An 18,164-nucleotide genomic window follows, 5' to 3' on the forward strand; every position below is an offset into this window, starting at 1 on the left:
CAACTGTAACAGTCAGTGTGCAAGTTATATTTATGGTAAATGCCTGCATGCGCAGAGCCCTCGGTAATAGCATATTCTTCTTTTTAAAGACAAAATCTGTTACTATTTCTCATACTTTGGGAATGTGGAAACAACTATTATTGTGATCTAGGATATATACATATAAATTTGCAAAATACTTGCAGGCTTCAAATAAGAGCCCAGCATTGCGACTAGAAGGCGCTACATTCTTCATCTCAGCCTTGGAAATTCTATTTATGTTACTGCCTGTCACTGTTTCCTGCAATCTGGCACACTATTCGATTACTGTATGGTGTCCCAAAGCACTGATTTCCTCGTGTTCCCTTGTGTATAAAAGGCTCCTACTGCTGCTTTTCTTCCACTTGCAGGAAGGAGGGTTAGCTCTTTATGAAGTCAGTATCCACTGCTGCAAAAAAAGCAAACCTCATTCTGGGGTGCATTAACCAGAGTGAGGTGAGCAAGACACGAGAAGTCATTCTTCCGCTCTCCTCTGCGCTGGTTAGGCCTCAACTGGAGGATTGTATCCAGTTCTGGACACCACATTTCAGGAAAGATGTGGACCAACTGGAGAAGGTCCAGAGAAGAGAAACAAAAAATTATTAAAATTCTAGAAGAAACATGACCTAGGAGAGAAGATTGAAAGAATTAAAAGAGAGGGGACATGCTAGCAGCTTTCAAGTACTACAAGGGTGTTACAAGGAGGAGGGAGAAAAATTGTTCTCCTTGGCCTCTGATGATAGGACAAGAAGCAATGGGCTTAAATTGCAACAAGGGAGGATTAGGTAGGACATCAGGAAAAACACGGGAATAAACTGCCTCAGGAGGTTGTGGAACCCTTATTGGAGATTTTTAAGAGCAAGCTGGGCCAACATCTATCAGGGATGATCTATGGTGCTTGGTCCTGCCGTGAGGCAGGAAACTGGACTCGATGACCTCTTGAGGTCCCTTCTAGTTCTAGTATTCTGTGATTCTATGTCCCTACCAGAGATCCCACCAGTACAACAAATATGCTGAAATGAGTACCTCACTGCCTGAAATCACGTAAGGAACCATCAGCATTTGCCAACACAACTGCCAAACATCTGTTTGATCACGTTCATGCCAATGTGCTGCAGAGACCAGCAAATGTCCGTCTCACAGGAAAAGGCGGTACTAACAAAGAGCTAATAAGCGAACTAATAAAAGCACAACTTTCTATATAAGAAAGAACTGCTGAATGCATGTGTCAATTACACCCTTTGGCTATGTCTAGACTGTAGGCTTCTTTCGAAAGAGGCTCTTTCGAAAGCATCTTTCGAAAGAGCCTCTTTCGAAAGATCGTGTCTAGACTGCAGGCGGATCTTTCGAAAGAGAAATCCGCTTTTTCGAAAGAGAGCACCCAGCGAGTCTGGATGCTCTCTTTCGAAGACGGCCTCTTTACATTGAAGAACGCCTTCTTTCGAAAGAGGAACTTTCGAAAGAAGGCGTTCTTCCTCGTAAATTGAGGTTTACCGCCATCGAAAGAAAAGCCGCGTTCTTTCGAAATAATTTCGAAAGAACGCGGCTTGAGTCTGGACGCAGGGGAAGTTTTTTCGGGAAAAGGCTACTTTTCCCGAAAAAACCCCTGAGTCTGGACACAGCCTTTATGTCAAAGGACTCTTGCTTGCTACCTGATCTCGCTGCATATGCAAAAGCTTTGTGTGGTCATATGACAAGTTGCCACCAGGGGTTACAGAGAGAAGCTTGCTGCACCCGGGAAGAAGGAAAAATTTCCTCATGGGCTAGACTAAAAAAAGAGTGTAGGACAAAGAGCAGAATTAGAGCATGTATAGCTGATCAAATGTGTGTCCAGACACTATTGTCACTAGAGATACCTCTACACTGCAATGCTATTTCGGGATACTGAAATAGCTATCCTGTGTCTTCACAGCAAGCCCATTATTTTGGGTTCACTACTGTGACATCCCTATAAACCTCATTCTACAAGGAGTGAGGGGTGTTTCGGAATAGCGCTTTATTTTGAAATTTGGTGTTGTGTAGACAGCGCCAAATGACGAAATAAGCTATTTTGAAACAGTATCAAAATAAAATATGCAATTTGCGTAGCTCAAATGGCATAACTTATTTCGAGTTATGGTGCAGTATAGATGCACCCTAGATGACTAAGAAAACACTAGGGGTGCTAAGAAACAATACACGATCTAAAACAAGGAATCCCCTGTATTCCTGTTCCTAAATAGATTCTGAGCAGCAATAAAAGGAAGTCTCAGGACACCAGGACACTACAAACCACAACATAAGCCCGACTCTTTGGGGCTCGCACATACATGAGTTCACAGCTCCGTTTCACACAAGTGTATCTCCTCATCTAATAATACGGGAGAAATCATTTTATACGGTGACCAAATGAGTCATTTGATCCCTCTTCAAATAATTAACCACTTCAACATTGTATGGACTTGCCACGGCTCGTACTCGCCACCCCAGATACAAATCAAACAAACAGCGTATCATGAGTTGGGCAATAAAAATAATGGCCATTCGTTATACATTAAACCAGGTGGTGGTTAAGAGTTTGAGTGACCATGACAACTTGAACTTTCAGAGCCTGAAGATTTTCCTCATGGGAATTTTCTGTTGTTGTTTTTTTAATCTAGAAAACATGAAAAAAGTGCATCCCAAACCATCCACGCACACACAATTTCACAAATGGAAAGGTAAGGTTGCTAGAACACAACATCAAGGGAATCCTGGGCCTGCTAGTGCGTCCTAGGTTGGGATTCCTAGTTGTAAAATTCAACCCTGATTCAGGTCAGCCATGGAGCCCGCGCCTGACTCCTGACAGAGTCAAGGGACCCTTAAGCACATGCTGAAAGTTAGAAACGTGCTTAAGTGTTTTACTGAACTGGGGCCTTGAATTGCACATGTCTGTGAGATGCGGAGCAGTAAAATAAAGCTTGTATAGGGCCCTATTGTGACTGTAACCCTGTCTGGAGTTCCTGATATATTACTCTAAGCCTCCAAGGTAGGGATTGGCACGGACCTAGCCTGCGGCCCTCCCTACTGCTCCCCCACCTCTTGGCCATTTGAGACTGGAGGGCAGGGAGTGCGCGAAGTCATTCGCTGTTCAAAGCAACTGGCGGCTCCCTCCTCCCACCAGGGACGTGAGACACCTAGAGGGAGCCAACAGTCATTTTGAACAGCGAATGACTTGTGTACTCCCCCAACCCCAGTTCCCAATTGGCCTGGGGGCAGGGGAGTGCACGGAGTCTCCTCCCTCCACCAGGGGCGTGCAGCACCTAGAGGGAACCGCCTCTTCTGCCCGAGGCCCTGCCCCTTTCAGGGGGGCAGAGCCAGCCCACAACCATGACCTAAAGTTCATGAAGTGGCCTCCCTGCAAAAATTATTGCCCACCCCTGCTCTAAGGCATTCACCCTTGGACTGCAGCAGTAATGGCTACAGAGGCTCAGGGCAGCCTCGAGTGCCGGCCGGCAATAGAACACGCTTGACGCTACGACCAGAACCAAGCAAGAGCCAGAACTCAGACCCCAAAGGGTGGGCTGCTGTTGGAGTGAAGCCAAGAGACACTAAAGCATCACCCCGTGAAACTTCCCAGAGGAGAACGCTGAACTCTAGCACTGATGGGTGGCAGCTGAGAAGAGACCAGCGACCTGGGAGGCTGAGGAGTGATTCCCATCAGGTTACCAAGATCCAGTTTCATTTTCCCTGGGACTCCTGACTAGGAAGCCTTGGACAAGCTTGTCCTGTTAGAGGTGCAGGCCTTGTAAGAAATCACACGTCCGTTTACTTGGCTTGGGAGTTTTAAGCAGATCAACAATTACAGTGATGCAGTAAAGAACACACTCTCTGTTCACATGCTGCTCAGGCACGTGCCAGGAGGGATGGGGCCTTGGAAGCGGTAGCAGGCAGAGGGTGTCTGGTTTTGTTGCTGTTTTATGATTCTAGTTACTCCTGTTTCTCCTCTAAGCCCTGGACCCGAGAAAGTCCCCGTTTTTTGTATTGTTACTTTGGAGGCTGTGCTATTTATTTGATCCCTTCATTCCTAGTACAGTAGACGGTGAGAAATGTTCTCCTAAAGGAGAGCCCCTCTGGGTACGTCTACACTTGCTCCCTAGTTTGAACTAAATGTAGCCGACCAAAATTGCTAATGAAGCAGGGATTTAAATATCCCGTGCTTCATTAGCATAATCTCGCCCATGCACTATTCTGCTCGCCAGCTGATTCGAACCAGGAAGTGCGCTCCGGGCCGCGTTAGTTTGAATCAAACCCCTTGGTACGAACTAACGTTGCTCCTCAAAAAATGGGAGTGCTTCCCCCGTTGCGCTGGCTCAACTGGGCAGGTTGGCAGAGTCTCGTGATTTGGCAGGAGCACGAGAGGTGCTCCTCCCTCCCTGCCAAAAAATGAGGAGTAACGTTAGTTCGAACCAAGGGGTTTGATTTGAACTAACACATCCCGGAGCACACTTCCTGGTTCGAATCAGCTGGTGAGCGGAATAGCGCACGGGTGAGATTATGCTAATGAAGCGCGGGATATTTAAATCCCCAATTTCAGTTGGCTACATTTGCATCCCTAGCTTGAACTAGGGAGTAAGTGTAGACATACCCTCTGCGTGCCTAGCACAGAGAGGAGGCACCTTGGGTGGAGGCACCAGATGCCAAATTAAAGAACCCAGGACCCAGGCAGGGAGAAGGCCACACCGCCGGGCTGGGGTGACACGACTTGATGCCGAGTGGCAAGCACCTTAGAGTCACATCTCCTTCCGAGCTTCCACCCTTGCACCAGGCGGCCCAGACAGCCATTTGCGACTCGTGTGGTACTGCAACCAATTACTTCCCCTGCTGGCTCTGCTGGGCAGGTTGGCAGAGCCTGGCGATTTGGCAGGAGCACGAGAGGGGCTGCTCCCTCCCTGCCTCAAAATGGGGGACGGGGACTCTGTAGTGTGCTGAGCAGGCCTTCTCCCTTTCCCCCAGGCAGAGAGCAGCGATGTGGGGGAAACAAAGGGATGCCCCCCTATGGGGCAGTGCTAAGCACGTCCCAGTCTTGTCTGTAGGCCACAAAGAGCCCTCCTCAGACTGCAGGCAGTGACCATTTCAGACCTTCCGTCTCCACACCAGAGCCAACGGCTTTTGCTCACTGCGCTCTCCGTGGCAACACACCTTTTGTCGTCACCTCCTGACTACTGCACTGTGCCTAAGCGACAGGACTTGACGAGGCATTGTGCTCGAGACCCAGGGTGCTCCGTTTCTGTTGGGGAGGGCAGTGCACGAGGGGTTCTGGAGACACAATGCCTGAAGCAAGCCTCACAGGAATAAGAGGACTTGTTTTTCTTAATGGCCTGAATTAAAGTAAAGGCATCTCGTCCCCAATCCACACAGATCGCAAGCCGTCCACCTGTGCCAAGCCAATACAACAGCAGCGTTCTTATTTTAAAGTGGTCATGTTCAATTGAATCAATTGAGGTGCAGCGAATGCACTTCAAAAAAGAAGCAAAAATGGGCCCAATCGCAAAGGGACGGTGCCGTTGCTATGGAAGCAGCAATAAAAAGGAGGTTAATGAGGCTAACATGGCTGCTCTGGGTGAGGACTGTCATTTAATTCAGGCCTGATCCAAAGGCAGTTGAGATCAGTGGAAAGACTTCTACTGACTTCTGTGAAATTTGGATCAGACCCTATATTACAGCATCTAGCACAAGGAGGCCCAAAACCAGACTGGAACCTATCACGGTACCAATAATATAGGCACAGCCATACCCGGTCAGACCAAAGGTCCATCTAGCCCTGTATCTTGTCTTCCGACAGTGGCCAATGCCAGGTGCCCCAGAAGGAATGAACAGGTAATCTCAAGTGACTGATTTCCTATCATCCATTCCCTGCTTTTGGCAAACAGGCTTGGGACACCATTCCTGCCCATCTTGGCTAATGGCCACTGACATATAGGACTATCTTAAGTGGCACCAAGCGGCCCACATCTGGAGGAAACTGTACATTTCCTCCGAGTTGCTCCAATTTGATCTTGAAATTAAATGGTAGGAGAAACTTGACTATACTCCAAGGTGGTCTTATTGGAGCATGAAAACATTCAATATTTTGGTGACTGGACACTCTTATAGGATACAAAACAACCTAGGTAATCCCTCCTTACCAAAAATCTCACTGAATCCATAAACAATCCTAACCTGTAGCTGCAAAATGCTTGGGTTTCTATGCTTTTTTAAAAAAACGTTGGATTTGTATCTCTTGATCTTTCAGTCATCATACATAACGAACAACACAGGGACCGATGAGGGGCTGACCTAGGCGGTGAATCATGGCAGAAAACACTATGTAAGAAAGCAGAAAAGCAAGTCAACTCCTAAAAATGGAAACTTTTAGGGAGGGTGATATTAAATGTAAGTTTAGAAGACAACAAGTAATCTTCTCTGGAGATTTGTTTTGGAGGAAACAACAGAAACGGCAACAAAGAAAATTGGGAGCGGTTGTGTCCAACCACAATGGAAGTTCAGAAAAAAATATTTTTTCGGGAACTGGATTGAAGAGCATAATGATGAAATAACACATTGTACGCTACATTTCTCTTTCCACCTCAGCTCATTTCGTAAGTTACGTACACAGTGGGAAGGCACACACCCCTGTATTTGCACCCCACATGCTACTGCAACACTCTACCTACAAGGCATGCTGTACGAGGTATCATTTGAAAACTCATAACTTGCTGATCAATTCTACAATGGTAAAATGCCTGGAGCAAGACCATGTGTGAAATCACGAACTTAATAAGTTGAAAGCGTGACTGAAATATGTTTCCCAGATGATTCTGGGGAGGGGTTAAACCATTTTCTCAAAGACAAAGGGCAAGCGGATGCCCCGGCCAGGGTCCAACAAAGCTGATGGGCCATCACCTGTCAAATAGCCATTCTTGGGCAAGAAAGGAGGGCAGGAACAAAGATCTGCATCTTAGCAGAGAAACAGCATGCACTCTCCTTCCTTCACCAGCCCATCTTTTGGGTCTCAGCTGGAAATGCTTTTCAAAGAGGGACTGAATATATAAAAAGGCGGGGCAACCCCTCCCCCCAAGGCTCCCCTTTCTCTCCGTCTGCCCATCTCACCTTCCAAGCCTGAGAAAACAAAGGAAACAACCATTAGGCTTTGGGGGAAGGGTCCTGACCTGTACATTTGATCACTGATGCCGCTGGAAGCCTGGGGCAAGCCACTTTGCTTTGAATCAAATCGTTTGTTACGTTAAGCACTTGGCAGCATTTTTATCTTTCTTTTCTTATAACCATTTCTGGCTTTTATTCCCCTCTGCTTGGACTTAACTTTATACGTTTCTCTCTTTGTAGTTAATACACGTGCTTTGTTGCTTTACCTAATCCGATGTGCTTAAGGAAAAGTGTCTGGCTAACTCCATTTTGGATGGCAAATTGTGTATTATTCCCTTAAATGAATAACAGCCTTAATACATTTGAACTGTCTGAGAGAGGGTGGGACAGGATAAGACAGAAGTTTTGGAGGGAAACTCTGGGGTTGGGAATGTGCTGGGGTAACCTGGAAGAGGTAACTAAGGCTAGTTAAAGTCAGCTGTTACCCAAGCGTGGCTGGCAGGTTGGAGTTACACACAGACACGGTGTAACTCACATGCCGGAAAGCTGTGAATGGCCCAGGTTGGGAGTTACAATAGTACAATGCCCAGCATTGCTAGGCACCCCAGGTTGCAAAGCAGAGGTGACCGCTCCTGCATTGGTCTGGATATCACCCCAATATGTCACTCATAGCACTGCTGAAATGCAGCCAGCTCTGGGGTGTTCAGAGATCACTGACCAGCAAATAACCACACAACAGTAGGCAGGGGGAATTTTTGTCAAGGACAACTGGGTAAACTTCTAGGGTGGCATCTTGAAAAGCATTCAGCACTGGCCTAGCTCTGCTCCCAATGAAGCTGACGGATAGCAGACATAGGCCAGCACTGAAGAGCAAAAGGCTTTGTTTCAGTGGCGGTGTGAGGATTTGAACCTAAGGCTCTAGTGAGTCCAGATATTGGAGAGCTGATTCCCATGCTACTAAACCATTCCCTTTATATTTCAGGTAACGCGGCTCAGGTTTGGGAGGTGTTGGCACTCCGACTTGCACCAACTGGAGAGGCTGAAAGAAAATACAGCAGGACAGAGAACACCACTTCTGATCATGAGGGGGTGACGGTGAGATCTGGCTTAGTTGTGAGCGGTGGAGGGCTGGGTGATCCGTTCCAGAATACCCTGAAAGGAAGCAAGTTTTGGCGGAGTCCAGAACTGATGAGGCAGAAAGTGAGACGCACACGGCACGAGGTGCCCTCTGAAGGGAAGTCGTGCCCAAAGATGGCTCAACGACTGAACTCTGAGAGCATCATAGTGAAGAAAACAGCATTCAGGGCTGCATTGCCCGTAAGAAGGAAGAGTCCTTGGACAGAAAGAGTGAAACTGGGTGGTCGAGATGTTCTAGATGGAACTGCACTTTCCCAGGTCAGGAAGGATGCAGTTGTTGTGGACTGACTCAAATACCAAGACAAGGAGATTGAAGATTTTAAACACAATTAAAAAAAAATCGACGTACAAATCTTTGCATTTCGCAGAGGTCTACGAGCTCTATAGATCTAATCCTGACAGACGCACCAAATGTATCCATTTTTCTTGGGGTTTTTTTAACCTGCCCATGGCAGCTGGCTGCACATGGAATCTAGTTTGAACTGCCGCAAATGGGCGAATACAAGTGGGCAGAAAATGGTTTCCACAGAGGGAGAAAGTGGCTTCGCTTCATTTGCAGGAACTTAAGGAACTATTATGTTACATTAAGCCACATACATGGCAATGCTTCCCTAAGTACATACTGTAATACCACCCAACTCTCCGGCAACGTTAGCGACCCCAGAGCCTCAGTGGCAGATTAACCCAATAGGGCCTAGGCTCAGGTAGCAGGGAGAGCTGGCCAACTGGGGGGCCCCAGAAAAATGGGCAGACCCACGCCCCAACCAGACCACTGAGCAGGCAGATCAAGGCAAGTCCCCACACTCCAACCCACTCCCCAGCACAAGCACCAGGTGGGGGTGGGGGTACTGTGGGCAGAAGGGGTGAGGAGCCCCCCTCCCAACTTGCTCTGGCCCAGAGGCCCCACCTAACCCTAAACTACCTCTGCAGAGCCTTATGTCTGTCTGTCCTTTGCTGTTACAATATTTTGTCCCCCCCCATAAGTGCCCACAGGGGTGATCATTATTATTCATAGTGATGGGGGAGGCAACATACTGTTTTCTAATCAGGAGAGAAGTGAAAAGATTGTGAGGCCTGTGATGAGTCATATTTTCAGGATACCGCTGTCACACCTATGAATAGCTGTGCTATCTCTTAGGGACACTCGGATGCAAGCATTTCCTTCAGGAAACACAGACCCTGATTATTTCCCCGCTAACCCATGCGTGCCCTTCGTTTGAAGGAGTCAGTGTTAATAAGGTTGCTTGCATTGAGGTAGTAACCCTGTTGTTTAGCCAACCAAAGTTGGGATCGCTGACAGGTGTTTGATCAACTGGATGGAGCCAATCTGACCTTGCTTTGCAGATACAGTTATAGGATTTAAGGCCTAAATTGGTCTGCCTGGGTGGATACAACAGCTGAAAAGGGCCACAGTCTCACCTGCAAGCATTTTACATACCTCCCATTAACACCGCTGAATGCAATACTCAGGCAGTGAGCGTATGAGACCCCCCCCTCAATACATACATAGATATTGCTAGCGGGTGCCATATGATTTGCTTATTCTTTCAAAGAACTGGCTTTCACAACTCTAGCCTCCAATTTTTCCAGACCTGTGTGAGCAAAAAACGCACAGAGGTTTCAGTTGGGATTCTATACCCAGGAGGGTGAAATCCTGAGCCGATTGAAGTCAATGTGAGTTTTCTCACTGACTTCAATGGGATGAGAATGGTATCGGACAAAGGGATTTACCTTCATGTTCCAAGTATATCGCCTCTTGGCGACCTGGTTTTTCAAAGCATGTGATGGTTTCCCGTCACCATTTGCAAGAAAAGTTGTTCTCTGTCAGTCAAGCTTAAGATGCACCTAATCTTAAGGAAGCATTTGTTATCTGCAGTCACCATCTCTGTACGGAATGGCTCCCAAAGCAAGTCTCTCAGGGTACGTCTAAACTACTGCGTTTTGTCGACAGAACTCCGTAGTCTGGACGTAGTGTTACAGGCAATAACACCTTCTGTCGACAGAGTTCTGTCGACAGAAGGTGTTATGCCTCGTAAAATGAGGTATACCAGCTTCGACAAAACTGCTGAGTTCTGTCGACGTTATGTCGACAGAACTCAGCGGTAGTGTAGACGCTGGTATAGTTTTGTCGACAAAAGTCCACTTTTGTCGACAAAACTAGGTAGTCTAGACACACCCTCAGATGGATGAGGAGTGCTTGAGTCTGAAATGTTCTTGAATAAACAAGGAGTTGAAAGCCATCCCGTGGTTTTGTGATTCTTTGGTTCCCCAGGTACAAAGGTAATGTTTGGTGCATTTACACCAGCCATCCCATATGATAAGGTCACAACTTCACACACATCTCTGAGTGAAATCCTGCAGTGTATAAGTCAAGGAAAACTCTCCCCGATTCAATTTCATAAAAGGTCACCACAGAATTTGCCTAAATAAGGGCTGCAGGACAAAATATTAATAAACAGTCCGAGGCTGGCGTATCCAACCAGATCTGAAGCAGTAGCCTCTACAGTGCCTACTGCTATAGCAAACTAGCTACATTATTCTGAAAACATAAATAATTTTGTGAGCCAACTAGCCACACTCAAGCAGCCAAATAGCCACATGTGGCTAGTATGTTGGACACCATGGGCACTAAGGTTTGCTTTATATATTAAATTTCAGTCAAATTATGCAAGAAAATTATCCAGCTAAATATTTACATGGAATGACTCATCTGTATTTCATAGTTCACAGTGAGAGGTCTTAAGAGCAACAGCATTACTTAAAAAGTAACTAAATTAATGTATTTCTAAATATATTTGTTTATATTACTCAGTATGAATTAGGGAAGTAAATGGGTAACATTCCTTTGCACCGGGGGAGGAGGTGTTTCAGCCCACCTGTCCCCCCTTTTATTGGTTAACTAGTCAAACACTACATTTGGGTTAACCAATTCATTGGGATTTTACATCCCTAGTACGAATGACTGATTTCATGAGAGAAACACTAAATGAGCAATAAGGATTTTTTTTAAAACTGTGGAAAGATACAACTGTATACTACCTAATCAGAAAGTGTTGCCATCTTATAGCATCAAGTGTATTATTGCAGTTTAGCATAAGACTCAAAAAATCATTATACAAATTCATTACATTCTACTTCTCTTTAATTTTCACGGCTCAAGGTTAACATTAAACATTGTAACAGTATGCAATATTTATATAAAATTAAATAACAATACTGGAAAAATAAATACACTTTATTACATAAATACATCAATCCATACTGCTGAAAAGTTTCAGCTAATACTATACTCTTGTTTCAAAAGTGACCAAAAATATGGTAGTGACACTCCATCTAAACAGACGAAGTATGACAGGCTACAGAATGATGTCAGACCTAGAGGCAAGTGAGGTGGCACAAAATGAAAAATTGGACTCTCTCCTACTACAATCTGTAGCAACTCATGGTAATCCAAAAAGGAGGGATACGGGTATACGGTATGTTTTCCAGGGGAGACAAAACGTTGGCTCCTTGTTAAGCTCACAGATGATCACCCAGGTCCTCAAATACAGCTCTGGAGTACTTAAGGCAGAGCTCGGGCAAACAACAGTTTAGACACTTGGCATGAAAGATCAAGACCCTACACAGCAATAATAGTAGCTCAGTTCTGAAAACCATTCTCCAGTGGGAATTTTGCATGAAAAAGGACGGGAGGCGGGGGTAACTGAATACTGCTGCTGAATACTTTGCTCACAAGGTTCTCCACTGAAGAATTAAAGCAAACTTAATGACTCTAAGACTAGGGACTCAGTTGACTACAGCATGCATCCCAGTCCTGCAAGACGATTCTGCACCCTGACTCAGCTCACTGACCCCTGGCATCGCTAGCCTGAGGTTTGACTGGGGAAGGACTGCAGGATGGAGCCCTATATATCAAACCATGGGGGTCAGAGTCAGCTGTGGTATAGGTGTGCACAACTCCACTGAAACAGACAAGTTACACCAGAGCTGGGACAACGCGACAGTCTGTCCCCGATTGACGCTGTGGCAATGCCAAGCGCCAGACGATGCCAAAACCCAACAGTCTGTCCCCGTTGTGGGTCTTGCCAATGTTCAAGCACATGAAATACAATTTAGCAGCAATTCCCAGGACGTAGCTGTGGGAGAAAACAACTGCACTGTGGATCGAGGCGTGCTCAGTTTGTTCACTTTTAGCACCAACTATCAGGATCAGAGTGATACATTAGCACCTCAAATTAACGATTTCCTGTCACTGTCCCTTGTAAGGATGAAGCACCGTATAAATACAAGTCAGCTATTGTATGGCTATCACATAATTCACTGAGGTATGAAAAAAATATTTGAAATGTTACCAAAAGCATCCACAGACACTACGGTGAAGTTAAACTCCAGCAATGTGACTTTTAAAACCAAAGTGTTGAAGCAAGTCAAGAGATTACAAAGGCCTCTTTATACATATATAATAATAAAGTGCTTTCGAGTCAAATCACCGTTAAAAGACCTTCAGCTATGTTATAGCAAAATATACGTTTGGATGTGTTTGCATGTCATTTTAAAACGGTCACATCAAGGGTTTTCCTTTTACCTAGAGCATAATCCAAGTCCCACCCTCATTTCAGCGTTAGCAACCAGCCAGGAGCACTAAAATTCCACTGGTGGGCCTTTCGTATAGGAAGTTAGTATTATTCTGTGGAGAGCAGACAGATGCCAGGCGGGGCAGGGTAGAGTTTTAAGCGACAGGACGCTAGACGATGGCTTGGATCATCCCCTGAATTAGAGTCACTTTGCACTGCTGGAGCCGTGGGGGGGATGATTCTCCTGCATTGGGGTGATCCAAGTGGTACAGAGCTAGTATAACCACTGCTATGCCAAGCCCCACCAGAAGTTGGACTGGAAACATGGCCTAGAGTAAGGAGACTTCCTTAACTCTTGTTGATCCTGGCTGCCCTAATAATCCATTAGGGTACCATTGGTACCGAGTGCAATTTAGAGCAATGGTCCAAGATTGGTCTAACACTTGGGGAAATAGTCAAGGGTAGCTTAAAAGCCACCTCCACTGTGAAAAAAAAGGACATTACGGCTACGGCTACACTGCAGCGCTATTTCGAGATACCGGAGGTCTTTTGAGCATGCCCGTTATTTCAAAATATAACGGGCTCGCTCTTCCGACGTCCCTGTAAACCTCATTCCACGAGGAGTAAGGGACTGTTCGGAATAGTGATTTATTTTGAAATAAGTGCCAAATTTCGAAATAAGAAATTGACTCGAAATAAGCGACACACTTTGCATAGCTTATTTCAAGCTCCAGGTGCAGTGTAGACGCACCATGTAATATGAACAAACACACACACACACGTGTGTGTGTGTGTGTGTATGTATGTGTGTGTGTGTGTGTATATACACACACACACACACACACACACACACACACATTATACGAATGTAGGACTCTCCATGTGTTTTCCGGATGGATGTGCATGTATTTATAAAAAAATACTTACACACTTATAAACTCATATACTTGCGAGTGAGGGCAAATTAGCACCAGAATTCTCCCAAGAATTGGCCGAGAAAATACAACAGGTGCACTAATCAGTGCACAATAAAACAGTAATATTGAATATAATCAAACCTTTCATTTAAATTTAAATGTCCTGCTTAAAATGACAGGCTTTAATTTGCATGCAAAGAACTCAGTCATAACCAAGACTGGTAATGCATAGTGCTTGCACTGTTATAAAATGTACAAAGTTGGTTATCTAGTAGAAAGTGCCTTTTAAATTAAAGGAGTTTAACTTGCTAATGGAAGCCCTTCCTGACTGTGCCCCTTGGAATATACTGTAAATCTTCTGTAAGTGCAGTGTTATGACACACAATAGTAACACCTTGGCTGCAAGCATGTTAAATCTGTGGTTATGGAACATCTATAAAGAGTCACAAAGATAAATATTTTATGGTCGTACCGAGCTCCAAGGACCAGAATTCCAGGCAGCATCTCTAGGACAGTTCTGCATATTGCACTGCTCACGGTCTGGTGGTTTGTCGAGAATTTCACAGCTCAGATCTGGAAACCTTTCGCCACTAGGGCGCTGGCATGCCACGAGCCGTGTTCTTGTTCCTGCACCACATGACTTTGTGCACTAGAAAAGGGAAAGCAACAGAGAACGTGGTTGTCGTCTTATAACATACACATTGAACACGAGTAGCGCTGTCTGAGCCAACCCCCACTGAAATCGATTTGGGCTTGTCTGCACTATGGAGAAGATCGACTGTCAGGAGGTCAATCTTGCAGGCTATGTCTACACTGCAAGAACTGTTCTTGTGCAAGAACTGTTTTGCTCAAGAGTTCTTGTGCAAAAGGTCTTGCGCAAGAGCGTGTTCACACTGCCATGTGCTTTTGTGCAAGACCGTCCAGGGCAGTGTGGACGCGCTCTTGTGCAAGAAAGCTCTGATGGCCATTTTAGCCATAGCTGTTTCTTGAGCAAGAAACCCCTGTTGCCCATCCACACTGCCTTCTTGCACAAGAGCTCTTGCACAAGAGGGCTTATTCCTCGTGAAGAGAGGAATAACTCTTGCGCAAGAAGCCCTCTGTTCTGACGCTATACTGTAAATTTACTTGCGCAAGAACATGCGTGCAGTGTAGATGCTCCACAAGTTTTTGCGCAAGAAGCCTGCAGTTAGCCCCCCCAAATGAGAATTAGCCCCCACCCAATCAAACTCTTAAGAGCGGTCCCCACTGGCGTCCCATACTCCTCATTCTGCGAGGAATACGGAAAGCAGACAGGAGCGTGTGATGCTGTCGGCCTCCTGTAGTGTAGGCACTCTGGGAGCTCGGCTTAAGATAATCCGAATCCAGTTACGTATTTTACGTAACTGGACGGCGTACCTTAAGGTGCCCTTCTGGTCTAGTGCCTTAGATTTCAGAGCAGGCCCCAGAAGAGGGTGTTGGTATTTTTTTTTTAATTTCGGAAGGGACCAGAGATTTTGAATGCCACTATTTTGGGGTGCTCAAAATAAGACACACATTAAATGGAATCAAATTTTCAGAAAGGGCTAACCACCCGCTCTGCCCATTGCTTTTAGAGCTGTCTGAAGCAGGACACTAAACTCACTAGAGCAAGCCGACATACCTTTTTCTCTCAAAAACGGCCTGTTTTAATTAGAGAGTTTTCAAAACTCTGTCGTTGTCCGGAAATGGTGCTGTGACATATTTAACGGAAAACATCGTCAGACCCATGACAGAACGGGTGCGGCTCCCAAGAATCTGCTTTTTAGTAAATGAAACCTTTGGCCCCCCATGACAAGATTTCTTTTCTTGCATTTTAAACACCCCCTCTCACCCGCTGACTGAAAACCTTGGTTTACGGCTTGATAGAGACAGGAAAAAGTTAACTCGGCGCTCACCTCTCCCCAGCTGCCATACGCCCACTGAGGGCAAGGGCCGGATTCACATGATCTCTGCTCAACAGGCTTTGCTTTCTCCTCACAGTTCCTTGCGGTGTATCCGTTTTCATCCTGGCACACCACCACCCGCCGCTGAAATCCCCCGGCGCACGTACTAGAGCACTGCAAAACACAACCCCCCCACGGTGCCGTAAGTCCAGGCTTTGCCTCGCTTTCAGGGGCTCCCCCGTCAGGGACGGGTGTGCTCTCAGGTGACAGGAATGGAAACCCTGCCTCTCTGCAAAGGAGCTAGTGTTAATAGAAAAAAGGGGGATGGGATGGAGTAAGGGCAGGGCTTGAGGCGGGGGGGGTAGGGGGGAGTTCGAGCACCCCCGGGGGAAATGAGGAAGCTGGCACCCGTGCTTTTCTGTCTGTGTATATCACGTACAAATGCCTATTGTTCTGAAGAGTCCACAGAATCACAAGGCTGAGAGAGACCTCAGGAGTCATCGAGTCCAGCCCCCTGCCCGAAGCAGGACCCACCCCAACTCAATCATCCCAGCCAGGGCTTTGTCACACCGAGCCTTACAAACCTCTAGGGATGGAGAATCCACCCACTCCCAGGGAACCCATCCCAGCGCTTCCCCACCCATCTAGGGATGGTTTCCTCTAATATCCAATCTAGACCTCCAGCCTCGGCTCCACTCAGCAAAGGAATTATGCCTGGGCATAACTTTCAGTGCATGGAGCAACTCCACTGACTTGACTCGGATAGAAACTTGCACCCACACGTCCCGGCTGTGCTGAAGAGGGACGTTAGCAATGCATCGCTTCCCAGCTCTACTTGCACAGGTTTTCTGGGGGGGGGGAAGAAGGGCTCTGTTGTAGATGGTCACTAGCCCTGAGCTGTGCTGCCCCAGGAGGAGACCGAGACCCAGACTAACTCAAAGGCGCCGTCCGGTCCCACCTTAGTCCTTTGCCTCCAGGGAAGCAATGTTGCCAGCCTTATGCCTGGCACCGATTACTTTCCCGGCTGTGCTTGCTGCGGCTCGGAGGAGCAGAGCTAAGGACACATATATGGGCAGAGGAACAGACGGCCCATAGAGGTTTGAGCGAGATGGGTAGCGAGCGCAGGGGCGCGAGGTGGTACCTTGTTACACTTGCGTGCAGGGGGGAAAGCAACACAAAGCTCAGTCTGGCATGAAGCGAATAAACTGACACTCACAGCACCCCACGGGCCAATTCTCCATTGGCTGCCTCCCGGGACACGCGCAGGGCCAGCGTTCTGGCTGGGGTTCCCCCCTGGGTGGGGTTTCGGCCGCTGCTCTGGGTAGGGGAAAGGGCGGATCGGTCTGTCGTAGTCATGGCTGTTCTGACAGGAAGACCCCGAGCAATCCTGGTCCGTGGCCGGGAGATCGTCTGGATCGCATTCACTTCCATCGACCACCTGGTCGCTGTAATTCACACAGACCACCTGCCGCGTGGCCTTCCCTTGGCCGCACGTCACCGAACACTGCATTGACAAGCGGAAAAGACGTCGCTGGAGAGATGCTTTGTAAAATGAAACCACTTGCTAAGCAAAAGACCTTTAACCCTCAGAAGTGCACCGGATGGCAGAGTACATGAGAAACAGCTGAAACAAACCCAGGAAGAGGCAAGTCCTGGGGTAAGAACTGGATTTACTTACAGAACTCCACTCCAGGGCTTTCCACTGTCCACAGGGGGTTACGGTGCACACCTCTGTTGCCGAAGGCTTCGGGAGGTGAAAACAGGCGGCTTCATCCGCCACTGAACCCTGATCATCACGGCAGCTGACGTATCTCATCCTGGTCCCTTTCCCACATGTCATCGAGCACTAGGAAAAAAAACATCGACAAGTCATTGAGCGAGACGTCCTCTACCGCTGCACTATGACACAGGCCGCAGGATGAGACCATGTCGTCTTATCGATGTGGCCGCTGACACCACACTTACCGGCGTCCAGGATCCAAATCTCCATTGTGTCCTGTGAACGCCGAGCAGAGATCTTTTCGAGTCCGGAGCCGCTGGATGGAACGGGCACGCAGCGACTTCACAGTCCTAGCCAACAAAAGGAGGCGAGGAAATGAAACAATAATGGATTGTTGATTTGCAGAGGTGCCAGGCAAGTCATTTCCCCGAGGCGGTTAAAAAAGAAGGAAAAATACACTGTGCCCTAAAATCTGCTGTGTACAAACTCTTCACTTTAAGGGAGGCAGCTTGTGCTCTCAGACCTTCGTGGAAGATTTACAAAATTCAAAATCAATACGTGGCGAGGGAAAGAGGAGAAAAGGGAGAACTTACAGCAGAATTGCACCTGGCATTTGATTTACCAGTATCCTCAAAACTACCAAGCCTGACAATCATACATCATCTACATTTAGGAGGGTGAACTTCCAAAGAGAGGAGTTTTGGGGACCAGGCTGACACAGCAGTTGGGTCCTTAACACCTTTAAGCACCTTTGAAAAACACCAGCCCAACTAATTATGTAGCTCCAGGAAGA

At 46.9% G+C, this 18,164-nt stretch overlaps 1 protein-coding gene across 5 annotated transcripts in view; it reads right to left on the reverse strand.

The window, feature by feature from the left end:
* ADAMTS9 (ADAM metallopeptidase with thrombospondin type 1 motif 9) overlaps nucleotides 1-18,164 on the reverse strand; it is a 159,029-nt gene that overhangs the window by 54,147 nt on the left and 86,718 nt on the right. For all 5 annotated transcript variants that reach the window (XR_012906430.1, XM_075938511.1, XM_075938510.1 and 2 more), the window contains 5 exons: nucleotides 17,617-17,721; nucleotides 17,330-17,497; nucleotides 16,868-17,155; nucleotides 15,664-15,825; nucleotides 14,223-14,399 (listed from right to left, as the gene is read on the reverse strand). Coding sequence is in view for 4 of the 5 variants with exons in the window: in XM_075938511.1 (XP_075794626.1) it covers nucleotides 14,223-14,399; nucleotides 15,664-15,825; nucleotides 16,868-17,155; nucleotides 17,330-17,497; nucleotides 17,617-17,721 (900 nt within the window). In the remaining variant the exon portion in view is untranslated. The remainder of the gene's footprint in view (nucleotides 1-14,222; nucleotides 14,400-15,663; nucleotides 15,826-16,867; nucleotides 17,156-17,329; nucleotides 17,498-17,616; nucleotides 17,722-18,164) is intronic.

Source organism: Pelodiscus sinensis, chromosome 11, assembly GCF_049634645.1.
Source record: "Pelodiscus sinensis isolate JC-2024 chromosome 11, ASM4963464v1, whole genome shotgun sequence".
NCBI lineage: Eukaryota > Metazoa > Chordata > Testudines > Trionychidae > Pelodiscus > Pelodiscus sinensis.